The sequence below is a fragment of the Somniosus microcephalus genome, chromosome 4 (assembly GCF_052327205.1).
Source record: "Somniosus microcephalus isolate GS21.2 chromosome 4, FLI_Smic_1.0, whole genome shotgun sequence".
Taxonomy (NCBI): Eukaryota; Metazoa; Chordata; class Chondrichthyes; order Squaliformes; family Somniosidae; genus Somniosus; species Somniosus microcephalus.
In genome coordinates this window covers 80,687,000-80,704,687 of record NC_140990.1, presented here as the reverse complement: position 1 = coordinate 80,704,687, position 17,688 = coordinate 80,687,000, and the positions used below count along the sequence as shown (strand labels likewise).

The following is a 17,688-nucleotide window of genomic DNA, read 5'->3' as shown; positions in this document are numbered from 1 at the left end:
TCTTGTACTCAAACCCTCTCGCTATGAAGGCCAACATACCATTTGCCTTCTTAACTGCCTGCTGCACCTGCATGGTTACCTTCAGCGACTGGTGCACAAGGACACCCAGGTCTCTTTGCACTTACCCTTTTCCCAATCTATTGCCGTTCAGATAATAATCTGCCTTCCTGTTTTTGCCACCGAAGTGGATAACCTCGCATTCATCCAAATTATACTGCATTTGCCATGTATCTGCCCAATCAGCCAACCTGTCCAAAGCATAGTGGAGTTTCTCTGCATCCTCCTCACAGCACACACACCCACCCAGCTTTATGTCATCTGCAAACTCATTTAGTTCCCTCGTCTAGGTCATTTATATATATTGTGAATAACTGGGGTCCTAGCACCGATCCCTGCAGTACCCCACTCGTCACTGCCTGCCACTCGAAAAAAGACCCGTTTATTCCAACTCTTTGCTTCCTGTCTGCCAACCAGTTCTCTATCCAAGATAGTACCTTACCCCCAATCCCATGTGTTTTAACTTTACACGCTAATCTCTTATGCAGGACCTTATCGAAAGCCTGCTGAATGTCCAAATACACCACATCCACTGGTTCTCCCTTATCTATTCTACCAGTTACATCCTCAAAAAATTCCAGTAGATTAGTCAAGCATGATTTACCTTATGTAAATCCATGTTGACTTTGTCCGATCCTGTCACTGTTTTCCAAGTGCTCTGTTATTACATCTTTTATAATGGACGCTAGCATTTTCCCCACTACCGATGTCAGGCTTACCGGCATCCTGGGGATTTATCAACCTTCAATCCTGTCAATTTCCCTAACACCATTTCCCTACAAATACTGATTTCATTCAATTCCTCCCTCTCATTAGACCCTATGTTCCCCGACATCTCTGGGAGGTTATTTGTGTCCTCCTTTGTGAAGACAGAACCAAAGTATGTATTTAATTGGCCAGCCATTTCTTTATTCCCCATTATAAATTCCCCTGATTCTGACTGCAAGGGACCTACGCTTGACTTCACCAATCTTTTTCTCTTCACGTATCTATAGAAGCTTTTACAGTCAGTTTTTATGTTCCCTGCAAGTTTACTCTCATATTCTATTTCACCCTCTTAATTAATTCCTTTGTCCTCCTTTGCTGAGTCCTAAACTGCTCCCAATCCTCAGGTTTACTGCTTTTTCTGGCCAATTTATATGTCCTCTCCTTGGATCTTATGCTATCCCTAATTTCCCTTGTTAGCCACGGTTGAGTCACCTTTTTTGTTTTATTTTTATGCCAAACCGGGATGAACAAATTCTGTAGTTCATCCATGCGATCTTTAAATGTTTGCCATTGCCTATCCACCGTCAACCCTTTAAGTAATGTTCCCCAATCCATCCTAGCCAACTTGCACCTCATACCATTGTAGTTTCCTTTATTTAAATTCAGGACCCTAGTGTCTGAGTCAACTACTTCACTCACCATCTTAAGAATTCCATCATATTATGATCGCTCCTCCCCAAGGGACCGCGCACAAGATTGCTAATTAATCCTTTCTCATTACATAATACCCAGTCTAAGATGGCCTGATCTCCAGTTGGTTCCTGGTCCAGGAACCCATCCCATATACACTCTAGGAATTCCTCCTCCACAGTATTGTTACTAATTTGGTTAGCCCAATCTATATGTAGATATATGTAGTCTCTGTTCCCAACCGGGTCCCAGTGCCCGGGAGATGGAGCATCCTGGGCAACAGGTTTTTAATCACCTTCACCCATTCCCAGGCCGCATGTGATGTTTGCGGCCTAGAGGAGTCCATGGGCCGTGTATATATTCAGTGTGAGAGGTTGCAGCCCCTGTATAGTTACCTGAAGGGGCTGCTCCTCAACTCTTGGTTACACTTTAGCCCCACACTCCTAATCTTTGGCCGCCCAGTGCGGAGGGGGGTGGGTAAGTCGGAGGATCTTCTCCTGGACCTACTCTTGGGACTGGTGAAAACAGCAGTTTGTAGGTCCAGGATGGGCGGGGCCCATGGGGGGGTCACTCTGGCTGCCTGCCTCTCTCCCGTGGTCTTGTCCCTGCCCAGATGGCCCTGGAGAGGGAGCAGGCGGTGTCCACCTGTTCACTTGATACCTTCCTCGACCGGTGGGCACCTCAGGGTACAGAGTGTCTCTCAGACACTGGCAACAACATTCTGGTTTAGTTGGGAAGGTTCCCTTTGCTTTTGTTGGGACTTTGTTGCTTATTTTAGCTTCTTCCAGTTTGATTGGACCACATGTTTGGGGAACAAGAGAGGAAAGACTGTTGCAAGGAAACGAGAATTGTCTGTTCTGAATTTCTATCCTGTACTTACAGCGATGACTTTTGTAAACTCCTTTTACAGGGTATTAGAAGGGGAGGATTTACAGACGGGGAAACTCAAACCAAACATCACATCAAGATCTGACAGAGTCGCTCAATTCATCAGGACCTGAATATCATCGGCCTTTGAATGTGGAAGGAGAAATGTTTGTCTGTGGGAAAAGATTTCAAACATCAGTGTGCCTAGAAAAGCACTGAGACACACACACCCGAGTGAGAGCGTTCCAGTGCACTGACTGTGGAAAGAGCTTTAACCAGTTACACAGCCTGAAAAAACATTGCACCATTCACAGCGGGGAGAAACCGTACACGTGTTCTGTGTGTGGACGAGGCTTCAACTGATCGCCCAACCTGGAGAGACACAAGGACACCCGCACCATGGAGAAACCGTGGAAATGTGGGGACTGTGGGAAGGGATTCAATTATCCATCCCAGCTGGAAACTCATCGACGCAGTCACACTGGGGAGAGGCCGTTCACCTGCTCCACGTGTGGGAAGGGATTTGCTCGATTAACCAACCTCACTATACACCAACTTGTTCACACTGAAAAGAGACCTTTCAAATGTTCTGAGTGTGAGAAGAGTTTTAAAAGCACAAGAGATCTGCTGAAACACCAACAAACTCACATTGGGGAGAGACCATTCACCTGTTCCGTGTGTGGGAAGGGATTCACTAACTCCTCCAGCCTCACTGCGCACCAACTTGTTCACTCTAATAAGAGACCATTTAAATGTTCTGACTGTGAGAAGAGCTTTAAAAACAGAAAGCATCTGACGCAACACCAACGCACTCATGCTGGGGAGAGGCCGTTCACCTGCTCCGTATGTGGGAACAGATTCACAAATTTATCCAACCTGCAGAAACACCAGTCTGTTCACACCGGGGAGAGACCGTTCACCTGCTCCGTGTGTGGGAAGGGATTCACTCAGTCATCCCACCTCGCTGTACATCACCTTGTTCACACTGACGAGAGACCCTTTAAATGTTCTGACTGTGAGCAGAGCTTTAAAAGCAAAAGGGATCTGCTTACTCACCAACGCATTCACATCGGGGAGAGACCGTTCGCCTGCTCTGTGTGTGGGAAGGGATTCACTAATTCATCTTGCCTGCTGACACACCAGCACATTCACACTGGGGAGAGGCCATTCACCTGTTCCGTGTGTGGGAAGGGATTCACTAATTCATCCCACCTGCTGAGACACCAGCGAGTTCACACTGGGGAGAAGCCATTCCCCTGCTCTGTGTGTGGGAAGGGATACCCTCAGTCATCCCAACTGTTAACACACCAGCGAGTTCACACTGGGGAGAGGCCGTTCACCTGCTCCGTGTGTGGGAAGGGATTCATTGATTTATCCACCCTGCTGAGACACCAGCGAGTTCACACTAGGGAGCGGCCGTTCACCTGCTCTGTGTGTGGGAAGGGATTCAATCAGTCATCCAACCTGCTGACACACCAGCAAGTTCACACTGGGGCGAGGCCGTTCACCTGCTCCGTGTGTGGGAAGGGATTCACTCGGTCATCCAACTTGCTGAGACACCAGCGAGTTCACAAGTGACTGCAGGGGTTGGATTCTGCTGTTATTGCTGCTGTTAATCACATCCAGGACTGAATCATGTTAATTCTGACAGTTGGGGTTTGTTTCTGATGTTAAGAACCCTGTAACTGGGGTGGAGTTTAATATTCTGGATAAATGTCAAATACACAGCGTCGAGTATTTCTTTCCTCCAAGATAAGAGGAGACTAATTGATGTCCTGTTACCGACTGTTCCATTTTGGACATTTCTCTCCTTTCTAACTCCAGATTATCTCAGTTCTAACACCTTCAGTTACTCAAGTCCCAGCTCCCCACACCTTCCAGAGAGCCTGTAATAGAAAATGACTGAAGATTTATCCCAGTATAACTATTGCTGTTATCCAAGGAAAAAGGCTTGTATTTCTATCGCATCTTTCACAACCTCAGGACGTCCCAAAGGGCTTTACACACAAGGAAGCACTTTTGAAGTGTAGTCACTGTTCTAATGTAGGAAATTTCTCCACAGCAAGCTCCCACAAACAGCATTGCGATATTGACCAGATAATCTATTTTTCAATGACGTTGATTGAGAATGGAAGGGGATGTGTACAGAGATGGTCTGTGTATGGAGATGTGAAAGAAGGAAACGGTGTGTGTGTGTGATAGTGACACAGCCTTGTGGTCACAGTCAGAACAATGCACAGATATCCTTGTGGTTATGGTTTGAACAGGGCCAGGTCAATAATGTAGTAAACAAATTAAATATAAATATCGCCAGTGTAGTCGCAGCTTGTTACAACAGACCTGGGGAGAAGAGAGCTCTGAATCCACTGTATTATCCCTGTTCTCCGGATCGGGTAACTATACTCTGTGTTTTTGCAGTGCTGTTAATAAAGTTAGTGAAAGACAATCTGTTGCTGTGAGCTTGATTATCTGGTGTCTGAAACAACAAGACTCAATTTTTAGAGTCAACAAGATGAACAAGTAAACAATTCACGACCCAATACTCCAGCTCTATATTGACAGGAGAAAGTCTGTTATCACACTCCTCGAGTGGACAGAATAAAGAAAGATCCCAACTCGAAGAATCTCCAGAATCATTTGTAAATATCTTTCAATTCTGACATATCAATTGTCATTGTACATTCCATGGAAGACGAGAGAGGGCTGGAGAGTAGGGGTGAGGGAGGTTGGAGAGTAGGGGTGAAAGAGAAGTTGGGGTGGGGTTGGAGAGTAGGGGCGAAAGAGGAGTTTTGGAGAGTAGGGGTGAAGGAGTTGGGGTGAAAGTGGAGTTGGGGTGAGCGGGGTTGGAGAGTAGGGATGAAAGAGGAGTTGGGGTGAGGGGGGTTGGAGAGTAGGGGTGAAAGAGGAGTTGGGGTGAGGGGGTTGGAGAGTAGGGGTGAAAGAGGAGTTGGGGTGAGGGGTTGGAGAGTAGGGGTGAAAGAGGAGTTGGGGTGAGGGGTTGGAGAGTAGGGGTGAGGGGGGTTGGAGAGTTGGGGTGAAAGAGGAGTTGGGGTGAGGGGGGTTGGAGAGTAGGGGTGAAAGAGGAGTTGGGGTGAGGGGTTGGAGAGTAGGGGTGAAAGAGGAGTTGGGGTGAGGGGGGTTGGAGAGTTGGGGTGAAAGAGGAGTTGGGGTGAGGGGGGTTGGAGAGTTGGGGTGAAAGAGGAGTTGGGGTGAGGGGGTTGGAGAGTAGGGGTGAAAGAGGAGTTGGGGTGAGGGGGGTTGGAGAGTAGGGGTGAAAGAGGAGTTGGGGTGAGGGGGATTGGGGGTGTGATGCCACACTCGGTCAAATGCTGCCTTGATGTCAAGGGCAGTCACTCTGACCTCGCCTCTGGAAATCCGCTCCTTTGTCCATGTTTGGACCAAGGCTGTATTGACGTTGGGAGCCGAGTGCTCTTGGCGGAACCCAAATTTGGCATCAGTGAATAGGTTATTGATGAGTAAGTGCCGCTTACATAGAAACATAGAAGATAGGAGCAGGAGTAGGCCATTCGGCCCCTCGAGCCTGCTCCGCCATTCAATGAGATCATGGCTGATCATCCAAACTCAGTACCCTGTCCCTGCCTTCTCCCCATATCCCTTGATCCCTTTAGCCTTAAGAAATATATCCAACTCCTTCTTGAATATATTTAATTCATTGGCCTCAACTACCTTCTGTGGTAGACAATTCCACAGGTTCACCACTCGCTGGGTGAAGAAATTCCTCCTCATCTCTGTCCTAAATGGCTTACCCCTTATCCTTAGTCTGTGACCCCTGGTTCTGGACTCCCCCGCCATCGGGAACATCCTTCCTGCATCTAGTCTGTCTAGCCCTGTTAGAATTTTATAAGTTTCAATGAGATCCCCTCTCAATCTTCTAAACTCCAGCGAGTATATGCCCAATTGACCCAATCTGTCCTCATACATCATTCCTGCCATCCCAGGTATCAGTCTGGTGAATCTTCGCTGCACTCCCTCCATGGCAAGAACATTCTTCCTCAAATAGGGCGACCAAAACTGCGCACAATACTCAAGGTGTGGTCTCAACAATGCCCTGTACAACTGCAGCAAGACATCCTTGTTCCTGTACTCAAACCCTCTCGCTATGAAGGCCAGCATACCATTTGCCTTCTTAACCGCCTGCTGCACCTGTGTCGTCTGCAAACTTGGAGATATTACATCTAGTTCCCTTGTCTAGATCATCATTAATATATATTGTGAATAGCTGGGGTCCTAGCAATGATCCCTGCGGTACCCCACTAGTCACTGCCTGCCACTCGGAAAAAGACCCATTTATTCCAACTCTTTGCTTCCTGTCTGCCAACCAGTTCTCTATCCAAGACTGTACCTTACCCCAATCCCATGTGCCTTAACTTTACACGCTAATCTCTTATGCGGGACCTTATCGAAAGCCTTCTGAAAGTCCAAATACACTACATCCACTGGTTCTCCCTTATCTATTTTATCAGTTACATCCTCAAAAAATTCCTGTAGATTAGTCAAGCACAATTCACCTTTTGTAAATCCATGTTGACTTTGTCCGATCCTGTCACTGTTTTCCAAGTGCTCTGCTATTACATCTTTTATAATGGACTCTAGCATTTTCCCCACTACCGATGTCAGACTTACCGATCTATAATTCCCCGTTTTCTCTCTAGCACCTTTTTTGAATAGTGGGGTAACATTAGCTACCCTCCAATCCATGGGAACTGTTCCAGAGTCTATCGACTTCTGGAAGATGACCAGCAATGCATCTACTATTTCTAGGGCCACTTCCTTAAGTACCCTAGGATGTAGATTGTCAGGCCCTGGGGATTTATTGGTTATCGATCATTTCACTAAATTTAAACAGAGTACTCTATACACCAACAACAACTTACCTTTATATAGCACCTTTAAAATGTCACAGTAGCGCAGTCAGACAATAATCGACACACATACTTTGTTTATGGCCCAGTACACTGACACAAATTTCCTTCACAACTGTAACAATTTTGCTGTGAAGGCTGCACTCACTCTGCTCGTACACCTGGTCTCCAAAGGAGGCAAAACAGGACTAATGCTGCCGAGAAGGTTTGAGTACAGGAACAAGGATGTCTTGCTGCAGTTGTACAGGGCCTTGGTGAGACCACACCTTGAGTATTGTGTGCAGTTTTGGTCGCCTTATCTGAGGAAGGATGTTCTTGCCATGGAGGGAGTGCAGCGAAGATTCACCAGACTGATACCTGGGATGGCAGGAATGACGTATGAGGAGGTATTGGGTCGATTGGGCTTATATTCACTGGAATTTAGAAGATTGAGAGGGGATCTCATTGAAATTTATAAAATTCTAACAGGTCTAGACAGACTAAATGCAGGAATGATGTTCCTGGTGGCCGGGGAGTCCAGAACCAGGGGTCACAGTCTAAGGATAAGGAGTAAGCCATTTAGGACAGAGATGAGGAGGAATTTCTTCACCCAGAGAGTGGTGAGCCTGTGGAATTCTCTGCCACTGAAGGCAGTGGAGGCCAATTCATTAAATATATTCAAGAAGGAGTTGGATATATTTCTTAAGGCTAAAGGGATCAAGGGATATGGGGCGAAGGCAGGGACAGGGTACTGAATTTGGCTGATCAGCCATGATCTCATTGAATGGCGGAGCAGGCTCGAGGGGCCGAATGGCCTATTCCTGCTCCTATCTTCTATGTTTCTATGTAATTCTACATAATAAGAGAGGATAGAATGTTCCATAGAAACTGGAATTATCTGTTCTGCAGTTTTATCCTGAACTTATTGATGCCTTTTGTAAACTGCTTTTACAGGGAATATCATCGGCCTTTGAATGTGGAAGGAGAAATGTTTGTCTGTTCTGTCTGTGGGAAAAGATTTCAAACATCAGTGTGACTGGAAAAGCACCGAGACACACACACACCCGAGTGAGAGTTTTCCAGTGCACTGACTGTGGAAAGAGCTTTAACCAGTTACACAGCCTGAAAAAACATCGCACCATTCACAGCGGGGAGAAACCATACACGTGTTCTGTGTGTGGACGAGGCTTCAACAGATCGTCCAACCTGGAGAGACACAAGGACACCTGCACCACGGAGAAACCGTGGGAATGTGGGGACTGTGGGAAGGGATTCAATTACCCATCCAAGCTGGAAATTCATCGACGCAGTCACACAGGGGAGAGACCGTTCACCTGCTCCGAGTGTGGGAAGGGATTCAATTACCCATCTCAGCTGAAAAATCTTCAGTGCAGTCACACTGGGGAGAGGCCGTTCACCTGCTCCGTGTGTGGGAAGGGATTCACTCGATCATCGACCCTGCTGACACACCAGCGAATTCACACTGGGGAGAGGCCGTTCACCTGCTCCGTGTGTGAGAAGGGGTTTAATTGTTCATCCAACCTGCTGAAACACCAGCGAGTTCACATGTGACTGCAGGGGTTGAATTCTGCTGTTAATCACATCCAGGACTGAACAATGTTTCAAGTATGTAAAAAAAAAATTAGTGAAGACAAATATAGGTCCCTTACAGTCAGAAATGGGAGAATTTATAATGGGGAACAAGGAAATGGTTGAGCAATTAAACAAATACTTTGGTTCTCTCTTCACAGAAGAGGACACAAATAACTTCCCAGAAATGCTAGGGAACCAAGGGTCTAGTGAGAAGGAGAAATTAAAGGAAATTAGTATTAGTAAAAAAATAGTGCTGGAGAAATTAATGAGACTGAAAGCCGATAAGTCCTCAGGGCCTGATAATCTGCATCCGTACCCCAGAGTACTAAAAGAGGTAGCCATGGAAATAGTGAATGCATTGGTTGTCATCTTCCAAATGTCTATAGATTATGTAAGAAGTCACACAACACCAGGTTATAGTCCAACAGCTTTATTTGAAATCACAAGCTTTCAGAGCACTGCTCCTTCGTCAGGTGAACTGGAGAAAAGCATAAAGACACAGCTTATATAGTCAGAGAATAATGTCAGATGTTTACAGGTAATTGCCAACTGCCATTTATCACACCTCGGCAGAGAGATAATCACAGCAATCAAAGGTGTGAATGGTGTCCAAACAGGTCAGTCAGGAAAACATTACATCAAAGAACAATGAGGTGGGGTCACAAGGGGTCAAATATTGCAGATGCTGGGGTCTGTATGAAAAACAAAAAAACAGACAAAAACATTTTTTTTGTTGTTGCTGGAAATCACAGCAGGTCCGGCCGCATCTGTGTAGAGAGAACAAGCCTATGTCGACTCGAGTCTGGATGACCCTGCGTCAGGTGGGGTTACATGTAGCATGACATGAACCCAAGATCTCGGTTGAGGCCGTCCTCATGGGTGCGGAACTTGGCTATCAGTTTCTGCTCGACGATTTTGCGTTGTGTGTCTCGAAGGCCGCCTTGGAGAATGCTTACCCGAAGATCGGAGGCTGAATGTCCTTGACTGCTGAAGTGTCCCCCGACTGGGAGGGAACACTCCTGCCTGGTGATTGTTGTGTGGTGTCCATTCATCCGTTGTCGCAGTGTCTGCATGGTCTCGCCGATGTACCATGCTCCGGGGCATCCTTTCCTGCAACGTATGAGGTAGACAACGTTGGCCGAGTCACATGAGTATGTACCATGTACCTGGTGGGTGGTGACCTCACGTGTGATGATGGTATCTGTGTTGATGATCTGGCATGTCTTGCAGAGGTTGCTGTGGCAGGGTTGTGTGGTGTTGTGGTCGCTGTTCTCCTGAAAGCTGGGTAATTTGCTGTGAACGATGGTCTGTTTGAGGTTAGGCGGCTGTTTGAAAGCGAGTAGTGGAGGCGTGGGGATGGCCTTAGCGAGGTGTTCATCATCATCGATGACATGTTGAAGGCTGCGAAGAACATGGCGTAGTTTCTCTGCTCCGGGGAAGTACTGGACGACGAAGGGTACTCTGTTGGTTGTGTCCCGTGTTTGTCTTCTGAGGAGGTCGGTGCGATTTTTCGCTGTGGCCCATCGGAACTGTCGATCGACGAGTCGAGCGTCATATCCCGTTCTTACAAGGGCATCTTTCAGTGTCTGTAGGTGTCCATCGCGTTCCTCCTCGTCTGAGCAGATCCTGTGTATTCGCAGGGCTTGTCCATAGGGGATGGCTTCTTTAACGTGGTTAGGGTGGAAGCTGGAGAAGTGAAGCATCGTGAGGTTGTCCGTGGGCTTGCGGTAGAGTGAAGTGCTGAGGTGTCCGTCTTTGATGGAGATTCGTGTGTCCAAGAATGAAACCGATTCTGAGGAGTAGTCCATGGTGAGTATGATGGTGGGATGGAACTCGTTGATGTTATCGTGTAGTCTTTTCAGTGATTCTTCGCCGTGGGTCCATAGGAAGAAAATGTCGTCGATGTATCTGGTGTATAGCGTTGGTTGGAGATCCTGTGCAGCGAAGAAGTCTTGCTTGAACTTGTGCATGAAGATGCTTGCGTATTGGGGTGCGAATTTGGTCCCCATGGCTGTTCCATGTGTTTGGGTAAAGAACTGGTTGTTGAAGGTGAAGACATTGTGGTCAAGGATGAAGCGGATGAGTTGTAGGATGGCGTCTGGAGATTGGCTGTTGTTGGTGTTGAGTACTGAGGCTGTCGCAGCGATTCCGTCATCGTGGGGGATGACGGGCCACAGCGAAAAATCGCACCGACCTCCTCAGAAGACAAACACGGGACACAACCAACAGAGTACCCTTCGTCGTCCAGTACTTCCCCGGAGCGGAGAAACTACACCATGTTCTTCACAGCCTTCAACATGTCATCGATGATGACGAACACCTCGCTAAGGCCATCCCCACGCCTCCACTACTCGCTTTCAAACAGCCGCCTAACCTCAAACAGACCATCGTTCGCAGCAAATTACCCAGCTTTCAGGAGAACAGCGACCACGACACCACACAACCCTGCCACAGCAACCTCTGCAAGACATGCCAGATCATCAACACAGATACCATCATCACACGTGAGGACACCACCCACCAGGTACATGGTGATGCGCTATCAATTACTCATAAAAGACTGAGAGTTAAGAGAGTAACTAAAGGCTTTTATTAGCAAAGAACAGAGCATGCCTCTCGTGGTTGACTGGGTTCCAAGAAGGCAGGGGGCTGCAGGTCAATCACCTTTATACCTGGGCCTGTGTGGGTGGAGCCAGCCGAGACATGTTGAGGCATGCATAGTGTGGTAAACCACTTTTATCGTTCACTATCGTTACACTATAGTTATCACTGTTGTATTGTTCTCACTGTTCTCACTGTTGTATCACTATACGAGGTCGCCTCTTGTCGCGCTGTTATACCTGGGCTGACCACCTCCGACTCCGCCCATGGCTCCACCTACCTGCCCAGGTATAAAGGTAGTCGACTGGCTGGTATTCCTCCTTGTTGGACCCGATCACCCACGAGGGTGGGCTCTGTTATTTAGTCAATAAAAACCTTTAGTTACGTTCCTAACTCATCGCTTTTTATTGGACGAATCGATAGGTATATCACATAGGTACAACAGTGTGTAATAACAACAACAACAACAACAACAGTGGGTTACCACATTCACCCCTTGTTTAAAATTGAGTCCGGCGGGGTGAAGTGTACTAAAGGTTCGCGTAAGTAAGTCTATCAGGTGGCCTTGTATGCCGTCCTGATCGTCGTGGTGGCGGCGGTGATGGTGCAGCATCCAACGTTGAGTCTGGCATCTCATTGAGTGGTTGGGTGGTCAATGACGGGTCCTGGGGCTGCGGCATGCCGTCTAGCGGGGTTGGGTTGTGGGTAGTGGTGGATGGCAATGGTAGTGTTTCAGGGGCACCCAAAGGTGCGAGATCTCGTGTGGGGGCTGTGTCTTCCCTCCCGTCCGGGTACGCTATGTAAGCGTACTGGGGGTAGGCGTGGGTAGTGGTGGATGGCGAGGGGGGTGTTTCGGGAGCACCCGAAGGTGCGAGGTCTCGTATGGAGACTGTGTCCTCCCGCCCGTCCGGGTACACCACGTAAGCATACTGAGGGTTGGCATGGAGGAGGCTCACCCTCTCGACCAGGGGGTCTGTCTTATGGGACCTCACGTGCTTCCGCAGTAGGACGGGTCCTGGAGAAGTCAGCCATGTCGGTAACGAGATCCCCGATGTGGACTTCCTGGGGAGGGAGAACATTCTCTCATGAGGGGTAGCATTGGTGGCTGTACAGAGCAGTGACCGAATGGAATGGAGCGCCGCAGGGAGGACTTCCTGCCAGCGAGAGGTCGGAAGGCCCTTAGATTTCAAGTTTAAAAGGACTGCCTTCCAGACCGTCGCAATCTCCCTTTCCACCTGGCCATTCCCCCGGGGGTTGTAGCTGGTGGTCCTGCTTGTAGCGATACCTCTCGAGAGCAGGTACTGCCGGAGTTCGTCGCTCATAAAGGATGAGCCCCTGTCGCTATGAATATAGCTAGGGAAACCGAACAAGGCGAAGAGGTCATTCAGACATTTAATGACCGTGGTACTGGTCATGTCTGAGCAAGGGATGGCAAACGGGAAACGGGAGTACTCATCAATTATGTTGAGGAAGTACACATTGCGGTCGGAGGAGGGGAGGGGCCCTTTAAAATCGACGCTCAGCCGTTCAAAGGGGCGCGTGGCTTTGATCAGGCTTGCTCTGTCTGGCCTATAAAAATGCGGTTTGCACTCGGCACAGATTTGGCAGTTCCTGGTCATGGTCCTGACCTCCTCGATGGAGTAGGGCAGGTTACGGGATTTGATGAAGTGAAAAAACCTGGTGACCCCCGGGTGGCAGAGGTCATTGTGGAGGGTCTTCAGTCTATCGACCTGCGCGTTGGTGCATGTACCACGTGATAGGGCATCTGGGGGCTCATTGAGTTTCCCGGGCCGGTACAAGATATCGTAATTGTAGGTGGAGAGTTCGATTCTCCACCTCAAGATCTTGTCGTTCTTGATTTTGCCCCTCTGCTTATTATTAAACATAAAAGCTACTGAACGCTGGTCAGTGAGCAGGGTAAATCGTTTTCCGGCCAGGTAATGCCTCCAATGTCACACAGCTTCCACAATGGCCTGGGCCTCCTTTTCGACAGAGGAGTGTCGAATCTAGGGGCCCTGGAGGGTCCTTGAGAAAAAGGCCATGGGTCTCCCCGCCTGGTTAAGGGTTGCAGCTAGGGCAAAGTCGGATGCGTCGCTCTCCACTTGGAAAGGGATGGACTCATCCACTGCATGTATTGTGGCCTTCGCAATATCTCCTTTTATGAGAGTGAAGGCTGCACAGGCCTCTGCTGTCAAGGGGAAGGAGGTGGACTTGATGAGGGGTCTGGCTTTGTCCGCATAGTTGGGCACCCACTGAGCATAGTACGAGAAAAACCCTAGGCATCTCTTCAGTGCTTTTTGGCAGTGGGGGAGGGGGAGCTCCATAAGGGGGCGCATCCTGTCGGGGTCGGGGCCGATGACTCCGTTCTCCACTACACAGCCAAGAATGGCAAGGCGCTTGGTACGAAACATACATTTGTCCTTGTTGTATGTTAGGTTCAGCCGCTGGGCCGTACGGAGGAATTTTTCTAGATTAACATCATGGTCCTGCTGGTCGCGGCCACAGATGGTGACGTTGTCTAGATTGGTGAAAGTGGCCTGGAGCGCGTTCTGGTCGACCATCCGGTCCATCTCCCGTTGGAAGACTGAAACCCCGTTGGTGACGCCGAAGGGAACTCTGAGGAAGTGGTAGAGATGACCGTCAGCTTCAAAAGCTGTGTACTGGCGGTCCTCAGCCCTGATGGGGAGCTGGTGGTATGCCGACTTCAGCTCAATCGTCGAGAACACCCGGTATTGTGCTATCTGATTGACCATGTCAGATATGCGGGGGAGTGGGTATGCATCTAGCTGGGTGTAGCGATTGATCGTCTGGCTGTAGTCAATAACTAGGTGCTGTTTTTCGCCAGTCTTCACTACCACCACTTGTGCTCGCCATGGGCTGGTGCTACTTTCAATAATCCCTTCCTTCAGTAGTCTTGCTACCTCGGATTTAATGAAGCTCCTATCCCCGGCACTGTAACGCCTGCTTTTGGTAGCGATGGGCTTACAGTCGTGGGTGAGGTTAGCGAACAAGGAGGGGGGGGTACTTTAAGGGTGGAGAGGCTGCAAATGGTGCGCGGCGGGCGATTTAAAAGCTGCTGGCTGCAGACTGTGAGTGGGGGGAGGGGTCCGTCGTACGCTAATGTGACACTCTTAAGGTTGCACTGAAAATCCAACCCCAGTAGAACGGCAGCGCAAAGATGGGGCAGGACCAGGAGTTTAAAATTTTTGTATTCTGTGCCCCTTACTGAAAGGGTCACTACACAGTAGCCACCGACGTCCGCTGACTGGGCTTTGGAAGCCAAAGAGATCCGATGTCGTGTCGGGAGGACCGGGAGAGAGTAACTGCGCACCGTGTCGGGGTGGATAAAGCATTCCGTGCTCCCACTGTCAAAAAGGCAGGTAGTGGCGCGGCCGTTTACCTTAATGTCCATCATGGACCTGGACAGTTGATGGGGGAGAGATTGGTCCAGCGTCACGGAGGCCAGCGTATGGTCGAGCGAGTCGATGTGGTCATCAGATGAGGCGGTGGTTGAGTCCGGGTCCCCCGTGGTTGAAGTTGGAGACGTCCGAGATGGCGGACAAAATGGCGGACAAGATGGCTGCCCCATGGTTCGCACGCGGTGCTGCTGGCGTTAGCGGTTTTACCTTTGCAGGCGCTGACATAGTGTCCTTTCTTCCCGCAGCCGGAGCAGGTAGCGTTTCTCGCCGGGCAGCGTGCTCTGGGGTGTTTTGCCTGGCCACAAAAATAACATTTCTGTGCCTTGGACATCGCAGCAGCAGTTGAAGGTGGCGGTCCCATGACCCAAGGTTGTGGCGTCCATGTTGCGGAGCGGTTAGGGGAGAAGGCGTCCATATTCCTGTGGGCCGCGTCGAGCGAGAGCGCGAGGGACACTGCCTTTCTCAGGTCCATTTCTCCCTTTTCCAACAGTCTCTGCCGGGAGTAGTCGGACCTTAGACCCGCAACGAAAGCATCTTGGATCAGTCCCTCCGTGTGTGCTGCGGCTGATGCTTCTTTGCAATCGCAGTCTCGGCCGAGTATCCGTAGTGCCCGTAGGAAGGCCTCCACCGATTCCCCGGGCTGCTGTCTGCAGGATCTTAAGAGGTGCCGGGCATAGACCGTATTTACCGGGTGTGCGTATTGCCCTTTTAGCAGACCGATAGCCGCCGCGTAGGTCGTCGCGTCCTGGATTATTGTATAAACTTGGTGGCTCACCTTTGAGGCCAGGATTTCCAACTTGTTTTCGTCCAGGGTCACAGTTGAGGCTTGCAGGTAGGCCTCGAAGCAACGCAGCCAATGCGCGAATTTGGTAGCCGAACCCGCTTCTTGCGGGTCTAGGTCCAGGCATGTTGGTCTGAGGGCTCGCAGCAGCTCCTGCTGCTCAGCATTTGGTGCAGCAGCCTGCTGTTCAGCGTTTGGTGCAGCAGCCTGCTGTTCAGCAAATGTCGACATTTTGTTTTTGCTAATAAAATTGATGCGCTATCAATTACTCATAAAAGACTGAGAGTTAAGAGAGTAACTAAAGGCTTTTATTAGCAAAGAACAGAGCATGCCTCTCGTGGTTGACTGGGTTCCAAGAAGGCAGGGGGCTGCAGGTCAATCACCTTTATACCTGGGCTTGTGTGGGTGGAGCCAGCCGAGACATGTTGAGGCATGCATAGGTACAACAGTGTGTAATAACAACAACAACAACAACAACAACAGTGGTTTACCACACATGGTACATACTCATGTGACTCGGCCAACGTTGTCTACCTCATACGTTGCAGGAAAGGATGCCCCGGAGCATGGTACATCGGCGAGACCATGCAGACACTGCGACAACGGATGAACGGACACCGCGCAACAATCACCAGGCAGGAGTGTTCCCTCCCAGTTGGGGAACACTTCAGCAGTCAAGGACATTCAGCCTCCGATCTTCGGGTAAGCATTCTCCAAGGCGGCCTTCGAGACACACGACAACGCAAAATCATCGAGCAGAAACTGATAGCCAAGTTCCGCACCCATGAGGACGGCCTCAACCGAGATCTTGGGTTCATGTCACGCTACATGTAACCCCACCTGACGCAGGGTCATCCAGACTCGAGTCGACATTGGCTTGTTCTCTCTACACAGATGCGGCCGGACCTGCTGTGATTTCCAGCAAAAAAAAAAAATGTTTTTTGTCTGTTTTTTTGTTTTTCATACAGACCCCAGCATCTGCAATATTTGACCCCTTGTGACCCCACCTCATTGTTCTTTGATGTAATGTTTCCCTGACTGACCTGTTTGGACACCATTCACACCTTTGACTGCTGTGATTATCTCTCTGCCAAGGTGTGATAAATGGCAGTTGGCAAGATTACCTGTAAACATCTGACATGATTCTCTGACTATATAAGCTGTGTCTTTATGCATTTCTCCACTTCACCTGAAGAAGGAGCAGCGCTCCGAAAGCTTGTGATTTCAAATAAAGCTGTTGGACTATAACCTGGTGTTGTGTGATTTCTTACATTTGTCCACCCCAGTCCAACTCCGGCATCTCCACACCATGGCTTCTATAGATTATGGAACAGTTCCTGCAGATTGGAGGGTGGCAAAACTGAGATGAGGAGGAACTACTTCACTCAGAGGGTGGTAGGTCCATGGAATATGCTGCCCCAAAAAACTGTAGAAGCTACATCATTACATAAATTTAAAACAGAAATAGACAGTTTCCTAGAAGTAAAGGGAATTAAGGGTTACGGGGAGCAGGCAGGAATTTGGACATGAGTCTAGGTTCGGATCGGTCATGGCCCTGTGGGTAGCGGAGTGGGCCCAGGGGCCGTGTAGCATGATCCTGCTCCTATTTCGTGTGTCTAATTCTGTTAGATTCAGGAGATGGTTCAGTGATAGTAGATTGGCGGTTAGGATCAGATCAGCCATGATCTCATTGAATGGCGGAGCAGGCTCGAGGGGCCGATTGGCCTACTCCTGCTCCTATTTCTTATGTTCTTATGTTCTTATGTAATCCCACTATTTAAAAAAGGAGTGAGTGAGAAAACAGTGAACTACAGACTATAGCCTAACATGCGAGACTCGATTATAAAGGATGTGATAACAGGACACTTAGAAAATATCAGTGGGATTAGACAGAGTCAACCTGGATTTATGAAAGGGAAATCGTGTTTGACAAACCTACTGGAGTTTTTTGAGGATGTAACTGGTAGAATTGATAAGGGAGAACCAGTTGATGTGGTGTATTTGAATTTTCAGAAGGCCTTTGATAAAGTCCCACATAAGAGGTTAGTGTGCAAAATTAAAGCTCATGGGATTGGGGGTAATATACTGGCATGGATTGAAAATTGGTTAA

General features: G+C 48.8%; 1 protein-coding gene across 1 annotated transcript in view; it reads left to right on the top strand.

Moving 5' to 3' along the window:
* LOC147119339 (uncharacterized) overlaps positions 1 to 9,773 on the top strand; it is a 91,855-nt gene extending 82,082 nt beyond the window's left edge. Inside the window, exons 4-6 of the mRNA XM_085984975.1 lie at positions 3,140 to 3,292; positions 3,461 to 3,896; positions 8,579 to 9,773. Coding sequence (XP_085841101.1) covers positions 3,140 to 3,292; positions 3,461 to 3,896; positions 8,579 to 8,756 — 767 coding nt within the window. The 3' untranslated portion in view covers positions 8,757 to 9,773. The remainder of the gene's footprint in view (positions 1 to 3,139; positions 3,293 to 3,460; positions 3,897 to 8,578) is intronic.
* Positions 9,774 to 17,688: the final 7,915 nt, after the last annotated feature.